Source organism: Amblyraja radiata, chromosome 10 (genome assembly GCF_010909765.2).
Source record: "Amblyraja radiata isolate CabotCenter1 chromosome 10, sAmbRad1.1.pri, whole genome shotgun sequence".
NCBI classification, from domain to species: Eukaryota; Metazoa; Chordata; class Chondrichthyes; order Rajiformes; family Rajidae; genus Amblyraja; species Amblyraja radiata.
Window position 1 is genome coordinate 8,124,175 of NC_045965.1, and position 23,247 is coordinate 8,147,421.

General features: G+C 41.1%; 1 protein-coding gene across 9 annotated transcripts in view; it reads right to left on the bottom strand.

The window, feature by feature from the left end:
* Positions 1-23,247, bottom strand: part of nek7 (NIMA related kinase 7) — a 137,603-nt gene that overhangs the window by 73,014 nt on the left and 41,342 nt on the right. For all 9 annotated transcript variants that reach the window (XM_033027972.1, XM_033027971.1, XM_033027973.1 and 6 more), the window contains 2 exons: positions 22,137-22,205; positions 560-700 (listed from right to left, as the gene is read on the bottom strand). In XM_033027972.1, the coding sequence (XP_032883863.1) occupies positions 560-700; positions 22,137-22,178 (183 nt within the window). In that variant the 5' untranslated portion in view covers positions 22,179-22,205. The remainder of the gene's footprint in view (positions 1-559; positions 701-22,136; positions 22,206-23,247) is intronic.

Consider the following 23,247-nt stretch of genomic DNA (forward strand, 5'->3'; position numbering starts at 1 on the left):
TTGAATTGGGCCTCCGCCTGCTGGAACCAGATGTGCGGCCGGGTGGTCCAGAAGGTGGGCAATTTTACTAAGACCGCGTCCAGAGACAGGGCCGGACTGGCCTGTGAGGTGGTAGGGCTTTCTACTTTCTCCATCATGACGACAATGGAGCGTCGGGGTCACCAATGTGGTGCGTAGGTCTCGAAACGAAAGAGAGGAGTCAGGTATTTCGAGAGGCACCTTTATTTGTGTTCCTCCCGGTTGTAGGGAAGTCCACACGAGAGAAAGATGGCACCCAAACCCCTGCCTTTAAACCCTCTGGTTAAGGGCCACCTCCGGACTGAACCACTCCCGTGCCGAGGGGTTCGACAGTTAGGATGGCACGACCCTTGGGAGCCGCCACATTATCATTATTTTAATTATATATAGACACATTTTTTCCCCCAATATTCCCTCCTTGTACCTAGATATACTGAAGTATATTGTTAGGTCAGACATCAAGTAGATTCTGAAAATTGCACCTACAACATTTGACTGTTGTCGTTCTAGACCAATTATGATCAACCATGTGTACACATACCTGCACTTTCTTCAGAGCTACAGGCATCCCATCTAGTAGGCAGGATGCTCGATAGACTTCACTAAATTGTCCTCGGCCAATCTTTTTCACTATTTGGAAATTTCCCAGTGTATTGAGGCCCAAATCAGGACGCAGAGGTTTCTGTAAACATGAGAAGGACATGAAGTTAAACACTGCACCATGCAGAAAGTTTGCATTAATATAAAGATTAAAATGTTATTCAACTCTGTGGATTTCTCTCAAGGTTTTTATTGTAATTGGACTTGTGTTGCCTGGTATCAGTTCCAGGTGTTCTCCGAAATGCAACAATAACGTTATCATGAAGCCGTCGAGCAGCCAAACACAGCTAGAAAACTGAGGAGTGGAAACCAATATTAAAAAACGAATTTGAAACATTTGAGTGCACAAAATAATGATTGGAATAAAAATTCTAAACTGTGTAGATACAAGTAACTAAAGATGCTGGTTTACAAAAAATACAAAATGCTGGAGTAACTCAGCAGGTCAAGCAGCATCTCTGGAGAACATGCATAAGTGTGTTTTGGGTTAAGTCAGAAGAAGGATCCCAAATCAAAACTTCTCCTATCCATGCTTCCCAGAGATACTGCCTGATCTGCTGAGTTACTCCACCACTTTGTCTTTCTTTGTAAGCCAGCATCTTCAGTTCCTTGTATCTACAGAGTTTAGATTTTTTTTAAATACCATTTGAGATAGTTCAGTGAAAATAATTTGCAAGTTGAGTGGACGAGTGTAAAATAACTGACAGCAACGTGTGGAGTTCTAACACTGTTATGCTCCAGGAGTTGTGTTGGTAAAGTGTTGCTAATTTTCATTTTATATTAAAATAGTAATTTAATTAGCAAATATTCTTGGTAATTAAGTATTCCAAAACAATATTAATCTAATAATATATTAGATTGCATTCTTCACTATTTTCTATTTGCTATTTGAATTCTTCACAATTTTCTCTTTTCTATTTGAACCTCCCTTAAATCTGTCTGCGTTCCTTCCTTCCTCAGTCAATGCCAATCTCATATTGTTTTTCATTCCATGCAAGTCTTGGATCCAATCATTTTCACCCTACTTGAATATTGGACCAGTGCCTTCCAATCCCGTCCCCCAAACTTGCCCTTGCATTCTTCAACCCAGATATCTATACAAGTAACTGCTAAGAAAAACGGTAAATAAACATTCAACCACTGTTTCGAAGGATATGTTAATTTTTAATACCAAATGTAAAACTTAATGTACAAATGTACAATAACTCCACCAAAAGGTGAGAAAATATACTTAAAATATCAACATTTAAAGATAAGTTCCATCAAAGGATTCCAGTAATCAACATGAGCATAGCTCACTTCAGGTGCTGGCAGATTTGCTCCTTATTCCCACAATTCATGTTCACAAAATTTTGAAATCCAGTTTTTTTTTTTTTTAAGTGCTTCTTAGTTATGTGAGCAGTTTCAGGTATGTTCTGTTGATGCATCAACACAACATACATATGAGGTGGATTCAGTTATCTTTTAATATATAAAGCATGGACCTAGTCTGAAAATGAAAGGAAATACAATTGATCAGTCTGGGATGGATTTTAAATGCCACATGACAGACAGCATATGCCATAAAAAAGGAAATTCAGTAAAGATTAATGTTTTTTGACAGATGCAGAACTCTTGCATTTAACACCACTGTTTTCCCTGCTTTTACTAAAAATAAAATCACACAAATGTTGTTGCAAGTAGGTACAAACAATACATCGCAAAACAAATTCAACCAACGAACATAGTAAACATGCATTTTGAACAATGTTTTTTAATAAGTGCTATTTTATACTATACAGGAGCATTGTAAGCTATCAGTTACCACAAATCCTTGTAACACAGAATAGTTGAAACATTCCCCATATTTTGTGTTTTCATTCTTTAAGGGAAATAATAATCTTCCACTTTCATTTTAAACTAAACAGCAATTTGATCCCAGAGTTGCAGGAATGGTTCACTTCCAACACGCTGTTTCAGACCAGTTACACTTAAAGGGCCTGTCCCACTGTTCAAGGTAATTCAAGAGTTCTCCAGAGTTCTCCCCTGATTCGAGCTTGTGTAATGTACGAAGCGGGTACATAGGGTCTCGTACAAGTAAAAAGTTTTTTTAAAATTTCATTACGAGTATTTTTTCACTCATGGACATTTTTCAGTGTTGAAAAAACACCACGAGTTTACCGGATTTCCCGAGTACTTACCGTTACTCGTACGAGCCGCTACGTGACATCCACGAGCTCCTACGTACCCGCTATGTACATTACACGAGCTTGAATCAGGGGAGAACTCAGGAGAACTCTTGAATTACCTCGTACAGTGGGACAGGCCCTTAAGTTGGTGGGTGGTGGATATAAAATCAACCTTGTGTTCTATCATTCAGTGGCAAAGCACAGTAAAAATAACTCCAATTTGGCGTGACTGATGTTGATTCATTTCTGTCAAGTTCCAGGCATTTTTAATGCAGTAGCACTTAAGATATTTATGCATGCACAGAATATGCAATTAGACCTGTACACGTCTCCATTAGATTTATGTGAAAAGTGAAAGTTTAATATTGTACATTTTAAAACAAAAGTAATATTTTAAAAAGCAAGCCCAAAAATGATTGCTTTGAAAAACACATAACTTCCCTCATCCTGATTCAGAGACAATGTGGCAGATTAGTAAAGAGATTACTTGTCCATTTGGAATCTGTTTTACAAAGCAAAAGGGTCATGGTAACAGATTCTGGAAATAGAAAGTGATGTTCATGAGTTTTTAGATAAACAATGCAATTTGAAAACAATTAGCAGCTCCCATCAGTAAAAGCAAAGCAAATAGGAACACAAAGAGGGAAAGTCAACATTTAAAAACTACATGAGAAACCACCGCCACTCATCAATTAAATTACAAAGTATTTGAAAATACAGAGTGAGCAATGTTAGCATGGAGGTTAAAAATAAGTATATATTGTTTTTGTGATTTCAGAATTTGAGTATTTTACATTCATTAAGGAGATGCAACCTACAGCGCAATTTTTTGTCTTATTGGCGTATGTGATAACTTGACAAATGTTAGCATCAGCTTTTGAGGAACTCTGACAACCGCATGCTGAGAGGAAAGTCTCACTAATGTGTTCTGGCATGCAAGTCTGTAATCACACATTTACATATGCAATGACCTACATTTGCATGTCAGATCACACACTGTCTTGGTTTATTAAAGCCACGCACCTCCCAGTGCACTGTGAAGACATTGGTGATATAAGGCCAGAGGGTGGTGTTTCTTGGCAGCTGAGGGACAAACTGCCACCTAGGATTAGGCTGATACAGGCTGAGCATTAGACACTTCATTAGATGTAATCTGTTTAACAGTGGGCAGTGTATGTAAACTTCACAGCCTATTTGCAGCACCTTTTCCTCCCATGGCCTCTCTTCAAAAGGCCAGAGAGGCTGAGCGACAGCTCGTCTCATCTGCTGCCTTGTCCTGTCATACAATTTAGACATGGAGAGCTGACGTGAGGAACAACATAACTGTACAGTCCTAACCACCACTGGGTCACTTTTATACACAATACAATTTGCTTGTTTCTTGTTCCAAATTCTGAATGTTGGACCAACAAGGGCTTTCATTCAGGTCACTGTTATGTGACTCCAAAAGCTTTTTCATTTCATGTTAACACTACCCAAACCTAATAAACACAATTCAAATTTTGTGAGATGTTTAGATATCTAATTTTTACAAAAATTTGCATCATGCAAAAAAATCCATTTATAGAATTTGACAGCTGATATTACTGGAAAATCAATAATTTAATATTTCTGAATTTATTAATTTATGGAGTTTAAATCAGAACATATGTCAGATATGATATGAATTTTTAAATGGCATGGGAACCGACAGTCTGCACAAAGTCACTGTCATTTCCTTTCTGCAGTACTACATTATAATTGTTTTTTGTAATCATCCTTCACTCCTTCAGCCATCACCCTATGATGAGAATAAAACTCAGACGTTTAGGCCAATATTGTAAGGAAGCTACAAATTCCAAGATCACATAATAAACATTACAGTACAATTTTGATCAAGCAATCTAAGCAAGGTGAACCAAAAGTGTATTCAGTGTTCAACTTCAGAAGTGAATTAAACTCCTGGTGAAATACACCAACAATATTATCTTAGCTCATCAGTAACAAAAGTACTTATTTCCTGATAGATCTCATCTATGGCTTCTTCCACTGGCAAAATTACAAAATAAAGGAAAACATAAATCAATGAATCCCCTGCAATTCAGTGTATTTATTGCAATTCAAAATACTATCCCCACCACGTCACTGTACTACTTACTATAGAAAGAGACAAAAGATTGTATACGTCTCAGCTCACTGAGAGCAGCCAGCAAACTGCTGGAGAGTCCATTAATAAGAACAACAGTAAACATAGCATAAAAATGATGTGCCAGCTTTGCAGGCTGTAATATAATCATACGGCGATGATGACATCCTAAACCTCTTGAGCTGTAGTCTCTCAATTCAGGAAATCTTCAGAACGCCAAAAATGTGTTGTAACCTTGCAATACAGTCTCACTATGGCAAATTAAAAAGCCACTATATCACAGCGAGTGACCTCAAGGAATCAGCATACATTAGTTTGGAACAAAGGACTCTTCACACTCCAATGCATCATAACAAATACCACAATGAACTATTAGGATAAACTGTCAACCATCTTTTCGCCATTACTGTGGCACAGATAAGCATCCAGGTACACTACTGAGACAAAGCAGCAATTTCAATTTCAGGTACAGTCACCCCTTAAAACTATATATCAATAATGCAAAAATAAGTTGGAATTGCACACACTCATACTCCTGTTCATTTTGCAAATGACAAAGTTACTGGTTTGACAAGCCTGCAGATAGAAAGGAAAATATCAAACCGCTTCATTCTGCAAAGATTTTGCAGATTGTATGACAGGTATCATTTCGCACTCAGATCACATGGCATTTGCTAAGTTCCCAATGCAGTAATGCCAAATGTCAGTTAAGATTTTGACTAATTATGAAATGGTCAGCCTCAAGCAACGGATAATATAGGAAAGGTTAAGTAATTCTAAATATCATTAACTTGGGTGTGAAGGAGATCAGATCAAATGTTGTCATGACAACTGCAAATAGCTGTATACCAGAAGTTACAGAAACGTACTTATTCCAGTCAACACCACTGCATTCAACCCAAGTGGACCTAACTTTTTTCCCCCAGATATACCCCATTAATTAAAATCTAACATTGTTAGATCTGACGAAAAAACTACTGGGTTGTAGACATAAATATGTATTTCATGAGGATCATTCACTATTGTCTGCAATTAAAAGATTTGCACGGTCTCACTCCTATTGACCCTTGAGCATTCTTACCACTGCAAATATTAAACCACTATTATCTTTCCAATACAACTTATAATGCAGGCAGCAATATGATCAATGCCATAGTGAATAGCAAAAGATGCATTCCAAGTAAAATTTCAGGTGATGTAAAATTATAAGAATAAGCGTTGAGTTTATGGCTAAGGGACTTAGGATTTACATGAAACTCAAATATGATTAGAGTTCAATGATCCATTTTTATGGTATGTACGAGTACGATTATTTCTTCAGTTACTGGTCCTTTCCACTCTCTGGAGTTATGTGATACAAGGAATCCACAGACAGGTCAGCAGATTTATTTTAGCATGTTGCTGCTGTTCTCATGTTAGTAACTAAAAATAGCCTGCTCCTCTGTGAAGGCAATTAAAATGAATTCAGAAATGGTAGAAACATAGTCAACTCCCAGAAACAAATATTTTAAAAAAACATATTTGCTCGCTCAAATCCCTCAAGTTAAATCAGCAAAGTCCGTGCAAAGTAAAATGTACAGGTCACATAGAAACATCTTGCTACATATAATCAATGCAAATTTATCAAACAGAAAGGTTGTTTGGTAGAAGCAATAACCAGTGTAAACTGCTTTTTGAATGTGGTGCTGAGGCTTGATTAATAAAGCGATAGAGTCACACAGCACAGAAACAGGCTCTTCGGCCCGACTTGCCCACAAGTTTTATTCTTAAAGTGCTTTCAAACCTATAGTTCTCAAAATATTGAAGTGGCTTGCTAAAATTCCCATCCATCCAAAGATGAATCACCATACCTGTTTGGAAAGAAACCAATGGCATGTTACTCAACAATAGAGGCACAGAATTTCATTTCATTAGAGAACTTCATTTCACTCATTCAACTATGGTCCCTCCCCCACCCTAGTCGTCCTGCTCGTTTCATTGTTCGTATCTCTTCATTATCACCTCCGCTAATGGACTCCTTGACTATCGGTGCTGGCTCTGACTTGTTCTGTACTCTTCATACCTCCAGTTTCCCTCGCTCCTGACTCAGTCTGAAGGGTCACGCCCAAAACATCACCTATTCCTTTTTTCAAGAGATGCTGCCTGACTCACTGAGTTCCCCCAGCACTTTGTATCTAACTTCTAATGTATACACTGTACGTCACAGTGTCCAAAAAAGTATTGCAAGGAAATGAAGTACCTTTGAAGTGCATCCACTTTTGTGAACAGAAAATTCAACAGCCATCTCATAAAAGGGTAGTGATCAGATAAATTGATCAAGATATTTCTGTTGATGGATAAATATTGATTTGGAGACAGCTGCTGTACATTTTTTTCTATCCACCCAAGTGTCTCCTATCGAGTTGTAGCTAGATAGAAGAGTGGTCCCACTTGTCTACCAGCAGGATGTTTACTCCAGTTCCACTCAAATCAGATTGTTTTATCTTAACTCCACAACAGTGCTGTTTATATTTGGTGATCAAATGGAAGCAGAGAACAGTAGACTGCTCGTCCCTTCTGGTCTGGTTTAATATGTTCATGACTGCACATCCACCTGTATCCTGTTACTTACTTACTTACAAAATTCTTAAGGGGTTGGACAGGCTAGATGCAGGAAGATTGCTCCCGATGTTGGGGAAGTCCAGGACAAGGGGTCACAGCTTAAGGATAAGGGGGAAATCCTTTAAAACCGAGATGAGAAGAACTTTTTTCACACAGAGAGTGGTGAATCTCTGGAATTCTCTGCCACAGAAGGTAGTTGAGGCCAGTTCATTGGCTATATTTAAGAGGGAGTTAGATGTGGCCCTGGTGGCTAAGGGGATCAGAGGGTATGGAGAGAAGGCAGGTACGGGATACTGAGTTGGATGATCAGCCATGATCATATTGAATGGCGGTGCAGGCTCGAAGGGCCGAATGGCCTACTCCTGCACCTAATTTCTATGTTTCTATGTTACCTTCTATCCAGATCCCTTGATGCTTTTTGCACTAAGGAATTTATCTACCCCCTCCTTGAAAATTATTTAATGACAGAAGTGGTAGAGAATTCCACCGGTTCATCACCCCCTGGGAGAAGAAATTTCCCATATCCTCTATTTAAAAAAAATATACACTGCAGCTGGAAGATAGACCCCTCAGCTGTCAGCAAAGTCCATCCTGCATGAAGTTGGTCAAGTCCTATTGTACTTTTAAAGGTTTCAATTAGATATCCAGCCTCTTCTTAACTCCAGTTAATATGTGACCTCATGAACCCATCACTTCTCGTACATCAGCCCTGCCATTCCGGGAATCAGGCCAGAAAACCTTGGTTGTTCTCCTCCATGACAAATGTTCAAAATTACACACCGTTCCTCACCAAGGTCTCTATAACTGCCACAAGACATACTTGCTCATAGAGGCACTCCTCAAATCACACAAGGGCTCAGTTCCTCAGTGAATCCTTACATAAGTCAAAATCACCAACCCCATCCCCTGCCCGAAATAACAACCAGAAAGTACAAACTGTCTCAGTGGCATCCGGGCCACTTTCTGCAGTGCATGGCATTCTGGGTAAGCACCGCCTCCATTGCCGGCTTGAGTTCATTCTCACCTTTGGGGCACTTTCTGCAGTACCTGGCTTTCTGGGTAAAGACCGGCTTGCTGGCTTGTTTCCGATATAAACTTGAGTGATCATACAATGTTATGTAAATTACAAATGGCCTTGATTGCACTAGGGACGGAGCACACAATAGTTTACTTAAGTCACCTTAAGTCGGGGAGTATCTGTACATTCAATATGACTCTATGATAATAAACTAAACTAAATATTACTAGAGTTTATAATATACCTTAAAGCTTGCTGCTCCTGAACACTTGCTGTTAGCAACTCTTGTATCAGGTTATTCAGGTCTTTCGCATCTCCCCTTTTCCTAGATTTTCACCATTCTGATAATAATCTCCCTTGGATTTCTCAAACCTTATTCATCCATGTTACACTGCATTTGCCTACACACCCAATTTAATTTGCAATCAAGTATTTTCCTATCTCCCTCATATCCTTCATTACCCACCCTCAGCTTTGTATCACGCACAGACTCAGAGACCTTACATTTAGTTTATACCTGACTTGAAAACTACAGACACTACTTCATGCTTTTATTTAAGATATCCAGAACATCCCCAATCACCTTAAACCTATGTCCTCTGGTTCCTAATTCCTTTACTCTGGGGCAAAGACACTGTTGTACTCCAACGATTCGAAACAGTATCTATTATTAATGTATTGTTAAAGGAACCAAACTTCCTGCGAGTCAAACCAAGGTCCTCTGAAGTGATTTGGATTGTTAATGCAGACCTCCCAAAAACTTGTTGTCCACTACTGTTTTACATCTGCCTCAGGACTCCCACTTTACAATTCATCCCTAGACAGCATCTCTGACAGTGCAGCACTCTATCAGCAAGGCACTTAAGGTATATCCAGTTACAAACCTACCGTTACATTTTGAATTGACGAACATTTCTAATTCTACTAAAGGAAAAAAAAACCTTCTGGCTTATTTTTTCATGTTTTTATGCTCAACCAAGCCTGCTCTATCCATTAAAGATACTCAGTTAAAATCTATAAAAGGTTTGCATTTATCATTGCTAAGTGAATGTTGTTAAATTGAGTGTCTATTTAACGCTTTGAGAGAGAAACCAGTGTGGCTTCAGAACTAATCAATCAAATCAGTCACCCATTCAACATGATAAATCTTCAAATTGCAGGAGTAACAATCCATCCCCAAAATACTATTTTACAACTAAGCCAATCAGCTAAAACAACTTTTAACAAGTCAACACAGCAGCTTTATATCCAACTAAGAATTAAACTTTAGATTGCTGTTGAAAAAGTTTAAGTTTAGCATCAGTCAAACCTCCTTTACAAAAATAAAGTTAATTTTCATTTACTCTTTTAATTTAAAAAAGAGTTGAATGGGCCTCCTCCATTGCCCGAGTTAGACCACACACAAACAGGAGGAACAGCACCTCATATTCTGCTTGGGGAGCCTACAACCCAATGGTATGAGCATTGAATTCTCCAATTTTAGGTAACCTCTAACGACACCCCTCTTCCCCCTCCCTTCTGTCCCCCACGCTCCCCCTTACTCTCCCCTCCCTCCACTGTGTCCCACCTGGACTCGCACCTACTTTTCCCTTCCCCTTAAATTCCTTCCTCTGGCCTCACAATTTGTAATTTATCAATTCCGTCACACCTTCCTTCTGCTTTAATCTCTCGCCTTTTCAACCATCCGTCTATCAAAAATGTTCCTCCCCTGGGTCCACCTGCCATGCTTTGTCCTGCCTCTCACCTCACCCAGCTGTCTTACAATCAGTCTGAAGAAGGGTCGGAACCCAAAACATCATCCATCCATGTACCCCAGATATGTTGACTGACCCGCTGACTTACTCCAGCAATTTTCGACCTTTAGAAAGGACTAGAATTTACTTACTACTGTCAAAGATGCATGCTGCAACAACTTCAGACAGCAAATGCATGTTTAAATGCAATTTTCAAAAGTCACCACCATTGTTGCTCTAAGGTAGACAAAAGTGCTGGATAAACTCAGCGGGTGAGGCAGCATCAATAGAGCGAAGGAATAGGTGAAGATTCGTGTTGAGACTCTTCAGACTTCAGTTTCTGGGGATTGTCTACCTTCGATTTTTCCAGCATCTGCAGTTCTTTCTTAAACATTGTTGCACTACATTGGCATCTCACTGTTTTTCTCATCAATGACGTGCACTGAATGGTGGGCTTCATTGTGTGCAATTCTTTTTGGTCATTTCAAGTGCAACTATCCTTTTAATAATGTTATATACTTTTCACAAATGTTGATCAATTTCTATCATTGAATCGACTGCGACGAACACGAGTCTTATTCTTTCAGGTAGACAAAATGCTGGAGTAACTCAGCGGGACAGGCAGCATACCTGCAGAGAAGGTATGGGTGATGTTTCGGGTCAAGACCCTTCTTCAGACCTTCTTCGACCCGAAACGTCACCGATTCCTTGTTTCCAGAGATGCTGCTTGTCCCGCTTACTTATTCCAACGTTTTGTGTCTACCTTCGATTTAAACTACATTTGCAGTTCTTTCCTACACTTAATCTTCTTTCAGGTACTGTTGAAGCTTTAAAAATGATTTCAAAGATTGTTTTCCTCATCTCCTTTTATCCTCAATCCAATACCAAAGAGAGTCATAGTCATACAGTGTGGAAACAAGCCCTTCGGCCCAACTCACCCACACCGGCCAACAATGTCCCAGCTACCCTAGTCCCACTTGCCTGCGCTTGGTCCATATCCCTCCAAACCTGTCCTACCCATGTACCTGTTTAACTGTTTCTTAAACGATGGGATAGTCCCAACCTCAACTACCTCCTCTGGCAGCTTGCTCCATACACCCAACACCCTTCGTGTGAAAAAGTTACCCCTCGGATTCCTATTAAATCTTTTCCCCTTCACCTTGAACCTATGTCCTCTGGTCCTCGATTCCCCTACTCTGGGCAAAAGACTGTGCATCTACCCGATCTATTCCTCTCATGATTTTGCATGCCTCTATATAAGATCTCCCCTCATCCTCCTGCACTCCATGGAATAGAGACCCAGCCTACTCAACCTCTCCCTATAGCTCACACCCTCTAGTCCTGGCAACATCCTCGTAAATCTTTTCTAAACCCTTTCAAGCTTGACAATATCTTTCCTATAACATGGTGCCCAGAACTGAACACAATATTCTAAATGTGGTCTCACCAATGTCTTATACAACTGCAACCATGACCTCCCAACTTCTATACTCAGTACTCTGACTGATGAAGGCCAAACTGCCAAAAGCCTTTTTGACCACCTTATCTTCCTGCGACTCGACCTTCAAGGAACCATGCACCTGTACTCCTAGATCCCTCTGCTCCACAACACTACCCAGAGGCCTACCATTTACTGTGTAGGTCCCGCCCTTGTTCGACGTCCCAAAATGCAACACCTCACACTTCTCTGTATTAAATTCCTTCAACCATTCCTCCGCCCACCTGATTAATTGATCCAGATCCTGCAGCAATTGTTCACAACCATCTTCACTATCTGCAAAATCACTAACTTTTATATCATCAGCAAACTTGCTAATCTTGCCCTGTATGTTCTCATCCAAATAATTTTCTTATATTGGATTTGACAGTGCATTTACCCGTCCAGTTTATACTATCTTCACTGAATTACCATTACTTCTCAATCCGATCTGATCAGACATATTGTTTTCTGATCAAGGAGATACTGTTTTCTCTGTTCACTTAAACCATTGTACTATTGTCAACTTGCACCTGCAGTAACTTATGTTGTGAGCTGAAGAGGACAGGGAAAAGTCAAACCAGTGCCGTACTCAGAAAAATTACAATGGGCGGCTTGATTATAATCATGTATAGTATTTTCATTGACTGGATAGCACAGAACAAAAGCTTTTCACTGAACCTCAGTGACAATAATAAACTGAACTGAACTCATCCAATACTTCAGAATTCTCGGTATTGCATGATCACATTATAGACTGCAGGTATCTACAATATGGCAAAAACCTAATTTTTAGTTTAGGGATACAGAAACTATCCTCCACAGACTAGGGACAATTTTCTTTGACATTTACACTATGCCAATTAACCTACAAACCTGTATGTCTTTGGAGTGTGGGAGGAAACAGAAGATCTTGGAGAAAACCATCGCAGGTCACGGGGAGAACGTACAAACTCTGTATAGACAAGCACCCGTAGTCAGGATCGAACTCGGGTCTCTGGCACTGTAAGGCAGTAGCTCTACTGCTACGCCACCGTAATATTAGGCCTGCAATAATTCTCAGCGAGCCAACAAATAAAACAACAATTTATATGTACATCTCAAAATTTTAGAAAATTCCATCATTATGGGAAAGTAGATACTTAGACTTAAATACTTTTTTTGACCAATTGTTATTCTTTTTATTATTAGATGAAATGCAAAAATCTCCCTCAGGTTCATTAAAAGCGTTATATTCCATTCTTTGACCCCTGATGAAAAGGGAATTTAGGTCATCTGTAAAGCAGCTATATAATATAATCTGTGGTGGAAACACGAAGGATAACTGAGCACATGAATTATTATCTTAATTTTAAAGCAGTAAATTATTCTATTGGGAGCAGTTAAATTATGATTTACAGCCACATAATTTATAACCTTTCCCACACAGTAAATTAGAACGACGCTTCCTTTCTGTTTAAAATTCCAATTCCCAATATTGTACAAATATATCATTTAGAACTTACTGAACAATTAAAGAGCACCAGGATAATTATTATGGCACTTAAAATATTACTGAGCAAGAAAAAGAATTATAATATATTTCAAAAACAATTGAAGTACATAGTAAACTATATACTACAAAGTAAAATTGCAGTATTCATTTTCACCCAGCCAAAGTACTCCATTTCATAGAACTGTACAGCACTGGAACAGGCCCTTCAACCCACAATGTGCATGTCGAACAACTGATCTCCTCTGCTTGCACATAATCCATATCCCTCCATCCACTGCATTTCTATGTGCCCATCTAAAAACCTCAAATGCCACTGTCATATCTGCCTTCACCACAACCCCTGGCAGCACGTTCCAGGATCCCGCTACACTCTGGGTAAAAATAAACGCGCTCCGCACATCTCCTTTAAACTTTTCCCTCTAACTTTTGACATTTCCACCCTGGGGAAAAAGACTCTGAATGTCTACACTATATATGCCTCTCATAATTATATATACTTCTATGTGGTCAACATGTGAACAGTCTTAAAATATTTCCAAGTTCTCATTCATACAGAAGCTTCTGGTTGACCGAAAAAAAAATAATGACTCATCTAGAATTTAAGTATCTTCCATCTCTTGAGGAAGGACATCCGTGCTATTGAGGCAGTGCAGCGTAGGTTCACATGGTTAATCCCATGGATGGCAGAACTGTCATCTGAAGAAAGATTGGAAAGACTGACCTTGTATTCACTGGAATTTAGAAGGATGAGAGGATATTTTATAGAAACGTATAAAATTATAAAAGGACTGGACAAGCTAGATGCAGGAAAAATGTTCCCAATGGTGGAGGAGTCCAGAACCAGGGGCCACAGTCTAAGAATAATGGGGAGGCCATTTAAAACTGAGATGAGAACACTTTTTCACCCAGAGTTGTGAAATTCTCTGTCACAGAAAGCAGTAGAGGACAATTCACTGGATGCATTTAAAAGAGAGTTAGATAGAGCTCTAGGGGCTAGCGGAATCAAGGAATATGGGGAGATGGCAGGCACGGGTTACTGATTGTGGATGATCAGCCATGATCACAATGAATGGCGGTGCTGGCTCGAAGGACCAAATGGCCTCCTCCTGCACCTATTTTCTATGTTGGCGTCTTTTTAAAAATGTAATTAAAAGTAGAATTTCACAAATGTTTAACAAAGCAGATTTACAAGATTGTCAGGGTGTTTTTGAGTTTGAAATAATTCCATTGTTAGCACTGGAAAGAATTCTCATTAAAAAAAAAATGTTTAAACCATCCTCCTCTACCACCTCCATCTTTATCCCCAATAAAAACAAGCACAACATTTAGGATTACACAACTTTGTCTGCTGCTCCCTTTATTTTCCTTGACCAAATTTCCCCCAATATTCCCACTGTGAATCTGCATTTCCCCCCCAATATTTCAGACCATCTTCAGCCTTGCAGTTCCCAAGCTTATTTTGTCCTTAATCTTCTCCTCCTACTCCCTCAATGATATTCTAATAAAATTGGTGACCATCCAGCTTCATTGCTTATACTTACAATAGCTGATATGGTGCGAGTGTTTTTCTTCTTTTTGGAACTGCTCCCAGCTCCCCACCCCACCCATCCTAAGCCCTCCCACCAACAACATACCTACCAGCCTGCTGCTCCTGTATGCTTGCTTTCAACAACTCTTGTGTGAGGTTACATAAAAGAGTTGCTGAAAGCCCAGCGACCCACTCCACAAATTTACTGTCATCGTCTTTCCGTTCAAAACGCCTACTATTGACTCTGCTTCTTGTGATAAGATTGGAACCAGATAAGGCTGAACACTAGGGATGAGAAGAGGATGTGAAGAATGATGAGACCCAGGTTATTGCAGACTAGTGGAAAAACAAACAAACTGGTGAACAAACTCAGCAGCACTGAGGCAGGGTATCACACTAAATGTCCATTATCCCTTTGCATCCCTGATGCTGTCTGACCAGCTGAGATCCCTCAGTGCTTTTTGATTCAGATTATACCATTTGCAGTCATTTGTGTCTCTAGTATAGTTAGAAAAGGAGAGGTATAGGGGTAGAGAGGTTGGAGAGGGAGAGTAACAGACACAGGATCAGAAATGGCAGAAACATTCTTTTGTGTATGGCTAAGGCTAATAAATACATTGTCTACCAACTGCATTGCTAACTTTAAACACAAGTGGCATTTGTTTAACCTCTTCCAATAATTTCTCTCATCAATTGTTTGTTTCATTATAAACTTTGAAATGCAATTGAAAACTTGAAAAACATAACTAAACATCGATTTTCACTATTTACTGAAGATTGATGCAACAGTTCAATACAGTCAACATACTTCCTAAGAAGGGATTCTTCTCTATCATATCAATTATTTGGTGTATGAACAGCTAATGACAGCTGGCAAAACCCAGGCTTAATTAATCGTCAGTTTCAGCATTTATTATGGGCCATGGTAGTTTAACAGCTGCAATGGACAAAAATCCAAGTTAGTCCAAGCATGCTAAAAATGGTTTGTCCAAAGAATTTGTCTGGTATTCAGGCCTTGAGTGGGCCATGTCTAAGAACTGGTGGAAACATTTCACACATATTTTATTGAAATCCATCAGTTAGTTTATTTTAAATTATTTGAAAAGTCCTGTCATCGGAAGTATGTTGACCGTGTTGAACTGGTACATCAATAAATAGTGAAAATCGATGTTTAGTTATGTTTTTCAACTTTTAAATTGCATTTCAAAGTTTATAATGAAACAAACAATTGATGAGAGAAATATTTGCGAGGTTAAACAAATGCCATATGTGTTTAATGTTAGCAGTGTAGTTGGTGGAAAATGTATTCACTAGCAGGAGCCATGCACGAGAAAATGTTAATATTATTGATCCTGTGCCTGTTACTCTCTCTCTCCACCCATATACCTCTCCTTTTTTAACCTCTATACTAGTTTTAGCCAGGCACGAGAGATCATAGTTCTCATTGAGAGATCAAGCTTCTTGCCATGATGTGTCCACTTCTTTCATCTTGGTCTCGATTAGCAACTTCCATCTGCTATTTTCCTGGTGTACTTCCTGGCACTCTCAGGGTAATGGACGTTCTGTTGCCTCATTTACCAAGGCCACCCAAGTCACGTCAGAAAAATCACATGCCAGCTACCAGTCATGATCAACCATGGCTTCCAGAAAGCTCCAAAGATCTGTGGTAATGATCTCCACCACTAGATGCTGTGACCAATACCCGCCCTTGAAACATGCAGGCATGATATTAATCAGTAGAGCTAGCTTTAATTGACGATAGAAGGTAGATGTATAGAAACAGCACAATTATGTTTATGACCAGCATGATTATCACTGGCTGAAATCATATTTATGAAGTTGCAGCCAAAGTGCCAAGCCACCACTCTCCGTGAACGACCCAGGCTTCAAACACTGAATAGTAGACAGAGGACATGGGTTCAAGGTGAGAGGGGAAAGATTTAATAGGAATCAGAGGGGCAACTTTTTTTCCCCCCCCACACAAAGGGTGGCAGGTATATGGACTGAGGTTCCAGAGGAGGAAGTTGAGGCAGGTACTATCACAACATTTAAAAAACATTCAAACAGGTACATGGATAGGATAGGTTTAGCGAGATAATGGGCCAAACGCAGGGAGGTGGGACTAGTATAGATGGGGTTTGTTGGCCGGCTTTGGCAGGTTGGGCCGAAGGGCCTGTTACCATGATGTATGACTCCAAGACTATTAAATACACGTGCACCATTGAAGCAAAAGTAATCAAAAATGCTCTTAGAATCAAACATGTAATTCCACATGTAATTTCTGAAGTATAATTTCTTTGCAACTGAATTAGTTAAATCACAGCTTCACAGAGGTAAATATTGCTGTGGATTCATTACCAAACACGTAACACACCAATGCATGTCCCATTTTAATCACAAGAGGTCAAGGATTGGCCAACATATCTGAAAAGGTGAATTTTCAGACATATTACATTTTTAATAAATGGTGTTTGTGTCTTCTTTTTTACGACTAAGTGTCATCAGCAGCACACGTGCCAGAATCCTGTCAGATTAGGTTTGGTGAGGTAATTCACTGGAACTCCAGAAATGTTGCCACATTATCCAAGTTGCTCCCACGGTGCAAGGGCAAGCGGTTGCTACATTTTTAGAGATATAGTTTTTTGGATGAGGTGCAAGCAGAGATGCATTGCCTTCCACAGGCAGGACAAAAAGATTCCATAACTAGATTCAAATCTTCACAGGGTAGTATTCTTCATGTTTAAGCTAAAGATTTCCCCTAAAACCCTGCTAAAAAAAAGCAGAGTAACAGGGCACCAACACAAGGTCTTTGTAAAACCTGGCAGTGCATAGGATACAACAGTAACTTCACTATAGTCAATAGTCAAGAGTGTTTTATTGTTATATGTCCCAGATAGAACAATGAAATGCAGTACTTGCAACAGCACAAAAGAATATGTTAACATAGTACACAGCAAACAATATAATAAACGAGAAAAACAAGTCAGTGTGTATATATACTTCAAAGGTACTTCAAAAGGAGGTAATACCCAGTGGAATAGAAACATGGAAAATAGGTGCAGGAGGAGGCCATTCAGCCCTTCGAGCCAGCACCGCCATTCATTGTGATCATGGCTGATCGTCCCCAATCAATAACCCGTGCCTGCCTTCTCCCCATATCCCTCGATTCCACTAGCCTCTATCTAACTCTCTCTTAAATCCATCCAATGATTTGGCCTCCACTGCCCTCTGTGGCAGGGAATTCCACAAATTCACAACTCTCTGGGTGAAAACGTTTTTTTCTCACCTCACTCTTAAATGGCCTCCCCTTTATTCTCAGACTGTGGCTCCTGGTTCTGGACTCACCCAGCATTGGGAACATTTTTCCTGCATCTATCCCTCTCTGATCATAAGCTTATACGGTTCACCATCCCTTCTCCGACACCTCGCCCCCGCTTCCTCCGAGAAATCACCTTCCGTAATCTAAAATCCATTGATCCCCACCATCTCTCTGACCTGCTCTCCACCACTCTCCCCCTGGACTCAACCCCCATCTCACCTGATGATCTCACAAACCATCTCAACTCCACCTTGTCTACCTCCCTTAACACTATGGCCCCCCTCAAAACAAGAGCCGTAACTTTCAACATCTTCACCTGGTACACAACTGCACTTCGTAAACTGAAACAGACTGGTCGCCGACTTGAACGACTCACAAAGAAATCATCTCTCACAGTCCACCTTGAAGCTTACAAACTCCACCTCACTGACTACAAAGATGCCCTCATTGCTGCAAAATCTGCCTACCTCTCCTCCATATTCACCGATCCCTGCCTAAACCACAGAACCCTCTTCTCCACAGTGGGCAACCTCCTCAAGCCTCAAGCCAACACTCTCCCTACCTCTACTCCGGATCTCTGCAACTCATTCCTCCACTTTTTCGCTGATAAAATCAGCACTATCTATCAATTTTTATCCCCTGTACCCGACTCCCCAGCATCTACTCCACCACCTACCAAGGCCCCTCCTTTCAACATCTCCACTGACCTCCTTACCCCTCCTCCACACTGCTTCCTCTCCCAGTTTGACCTGGTCACCCCTATTGAAATCTCCAAACTCATCAGCTCTTCCAAACCCACTACCTGCTCCCTCGACCCTCGTTGCGTCGCAACTTCATTCCCACCTCCTTGCGTATAACCTACTTGAACACCTCCAATCTGGCTTTCGCCCCCTCCATAGCACAAAAACTGCTCTCCTCAAAGTCCTCAACGACCTCCTCACCTCTGCTGACACTGGTTCCCTCAACATCCTCATCCTCCTTGACCTGAGCGCAGCCTTCGATGCAGTGAACCATAACATCCTGCTCACCAGACTCAAAGACCTCGGCATTGAAGGCTCTGCACTCAGCTGGCTCCGTTCCTACCTTTCCAACAGATCCCACTTCATCTCTCTCCACAACCACACCTCTGCTACCGCCACAGTCACTCAAGGCGTTCCCCAAGGCTCCATACTCGGCCCCCTCCTCTTCATCATCTACATCCTCCCCTTTGGTCAGATACTCCGCCACTTCAACCTGGACTTCCACTGTTACGCTGATGACACCCAGATCTACCTCGGCACCAAATCCCCCCACAACCCCCCCCCTCTCCCATATCAACTCCTGTTTGTCAGCTATAAAAACCTGGATGCAACATAATTTCCTCAAACTCAACAGCGATAAGACAGAATTCCTCCTCATAGGCTCCAAAGCCACACTCAGCAAGATCAATAACCCCACTCTCACCATCGACGGCACCACTGTCTCCCCATCTCCCCAGGCCCGCAACCTTGGCGTGATCTTTGATTCCACCCTCTCCCTTGAGCCTCACATCCGCCATGTCATTAAAACCTCCTTCTTTCATCTCCGCAACATCGTCAAACTCAGACCCTCTCTCACACCTCCCGCTGCTGAAAGACTCATCCATGCCTTCATCTCCTCCCGACTGGACTACTGCAACTCACTTCTCCTTGGCATCAGCTCCACCTACATCAACCGACTCCAACTGGTCCAGAACGCAGCCGCCCGACTCATCACCCACACCAAATCCTGGCATCACATCACTCTAGTCCTCAAACAACTTCACTGGCTTCCCATCTCCCACCGGATCAACTACAAATTCCTGATCCTCACCTACAAAGCCCTCCACCATATGGCCCCCCCATATCTCACTGACCTCCTCTCCCCCTACCAACCCTCACGGTCCCTCAGATCCACATCAGCCGGTCTCCTCTCCATCCACAAGTCCAACCTCCGCAGGTTTGGGGACAGAGCCTTCTCCAGGGCAGCTCCCAGGCTCTGGAACTCCCTACCCCAACTGATCCGCAATTCCGTGTCCCTCACCATCTTCCAGTCCCGCCTCAAGACCCATCTCTTCACCTCTGCCTATCCTTAGCCCCACGTCCCCCTCCCTTTTCATCTGTGCATTAAGGCGCTTTACATCGCATTATTCATACACTCCTCAGTCACACTCGGTGGTGGTGAGCTACTTCTGTAGCCACAGCTGCCCTGGGGCAGACTGACGGAAGCGTGGCTGCTAATCTGTGCCTACGGCCCCTCCGACCACCACCAATCACTCACACACATTCACACACAGGCAAAGGTGGGTGAAGTGTCTTGCCCAAGGACACAACGACAGTATGCACTCCAAGCGGGATTCGAACCGGCTACCTTCCGGACGCCAGCCGAACATTGAATTCTGTCTTTACTTTGTATACTAGTCATGTCTCTACTATTTATTTCATTCCCTTACATGTTTTTCCTCTACCTGCTAAATTTTTGTAAGGTGTCCTTGAGACTCTTGAAAGGTGCCCATAAATAAAATTTATTATTATTATTATCTAGTATGTCCAGTCCTTTTATAATTTTATATGTTTCTATAAGATCCCCCCTCAACCTTCTAAACTCCAGTGAATACAAGCCTAGTCTTTTCAATCTTTCCTCATATGACAGTCCCAGGGATCAATCTCGTGAACCTACGCTGCACTGCCTCAATCACAAGGATGTCCTTCCTCAAATTAGGAGACCAAAACTGTACACAATACTCCAGATGAGGTCTTACCAGAGCCCTATACAACTGCAGAAGAACCTCTTTACTCCTATACTGAAATCCTCTTGTTATGAAGGCCAACATTCCATTAGCTTTCTTCACTGCCTGCTGTACCTGCACGCCAACTTTCAGTGACCGGTGTACAAGGACACCCAGGTCTCGCTGCACCTCCCCCTTACCTAACCCCATTGAGATAATAATCTGCCCCCTTGTTTTTGCCGCCAAAGTGGATAACCTCACATTTATCTATATTATACTGCATCTGCCACGCATCTGCCCACTCACTCAACCTGTCCAAGTCACCCTGCAACCTCCTAACATCCTCTTCACATTTCACACTGCCACCCAGCTTTGTGTCACCCGCAAACTTGCTAGTGTTGCTCCTAATTCCCTCTTCCAAATCATTAATATATATGGTAAACAGTTGTGGCCCCAACACCGAGCACTTGCGGCACTCCACTCGCCACTGCCTGCCATTCTGAAAAGGACCCGTTCACTCCTACTCTTTGCTTCCTGTCTGCCAACCAATTTTCTATTCATGTCAACACCCTACCCCAATACCATGTGTTCTAATTTTAGTCACCATTCTTCCGTGGAACCTTATCCAAGGCTTTCTGAAAGTCTAGATACACTACACCCACTGGCCCCCCTTCATCCATTTTACTTGTAACATCCTCATAAAATTTCAGAAGATTAGTCAAGCATGATTTCCCTTTCATAAATCCATGTTGACTTGGACTAATCCTTTTACTTCTATCCAAATGCCCCATTATTACCTCTTTAATAATTGACTTCAGCATCTTTCCCACCACCGAAGTCAGGCTAACTGGTCTGTAATTCCCCGTTTTCTCTCTCGCTCCTTTCTTGAAAAGTGGGATAACATTAGCTATCTTCCAATCCACAGGAACTGATCCTGAATCTATTGAACATTGGAAAATGATGACCAATGCGTCCACTATTTCTAAAGCAACCTCCCTGAGGACCCTGGGATGCAGACCATCAGGTCCAGGGGATTTATCATCCTTCAGTCCCATTAGCATACCCAATACTATTTCTCGCCTAATGAAAATTTCTTTCAGTTCAATCTACCCCCTTAGATCCTCTGTCCTCCAGTACATCTGGGAGATTGTTTGTGTCTTCCTTAGTGAAGACAGATCCGAAGTACCTGTCCATGAAGACAGATCCGAAGTACCTGTTCCGATATAATCCCGATTTATAAAAACTTATTGTTTATTTTTAAATCACACTAAAAAACTGCATTCTGTATCATTTTTATCACAATGATATTTAAAAGTTTAAAACTGCTACCTGTGACTGAAATCCAGCAAACTGTTGTGGTTGCTCATCCATAATGCAAGAGAAATCGGATCCTTTTACCTAAGACATTAAATGGAGCAAATTTACTGACATACCATCATTATCACACACAGAAATATTTGAATGTGTCAGCTAATTCTTTAACAGCGAGTTAATTACATGCATTGCTTACTTGCAGTATTCACACTAAATGATTAATTGTAATAAATTCTTAACAAATGCTTAATGCCTTCAAGTCACATTATACTGATACAAAAATTATAGTCAATTAAGTTTTCATGTTTACAATGGATTAATGCACTTCAACTATCAACATAATAATTTTGTGGCAACTGGCTTTTGTTTTTTTATTTTTCCTATTAAAATGCATTCTAAACTGATACTTCAATGCAGTACCAAGGAACCGAAACCTTAAAGGGGCTGTCCGACTTGGGCGACCTAATTGGCGAGTTTAGGAGAGTTTAGGAGAGTTTGAAAAAATGTCATGTTGAAGCCATCCTTCGACTATGTAGAAGACCTCCTTCGACTATGTTGAAGACTAGCTTCGACTAACTTCGGGAAAATTGGACACCAAATAGTGGAGAGTGAAGACTATCTCCTTCGATCTCCTTCAACCTCCCTTCGACTACCTTCGACTACCCTCGATTACCTTGGACTAACATGCCGACCTACTACGACTAAACCTACGAGTAAAAAAAGTATCGATTTTTTCCATAGCAACCTTTTTTTACTCGCGGACATTTCTCAACATGTTGAAAAATAGGCCGCGACCTAGCTGAGGCCTCGAGTACACAGGGACCACTCTCGAGCATGAAGGAGAGTTACAAAGACCTACTACGACCTCGTGTCGACCATGCTGCGAGTACGAGTCGAGGGAAAACTCGCCAGAACTCGCGGATTAGGTCGTCCAAGTGGGACAGCCCCTTAACGTGAGGTACAAAATGAAAATCCAGTTTACCTGTTCAGGTAAACGCAAAGGATCCCATAGAACAATTCAAATTAAGGCACGGGAATCTCGTCTAGTTGCAGCCAAGATTCCTTCAAAAACTTGAGGAAGGGAGGGAAAGAGGATAAAGTCTTCAACCAATAAGTTCCGTTTTAG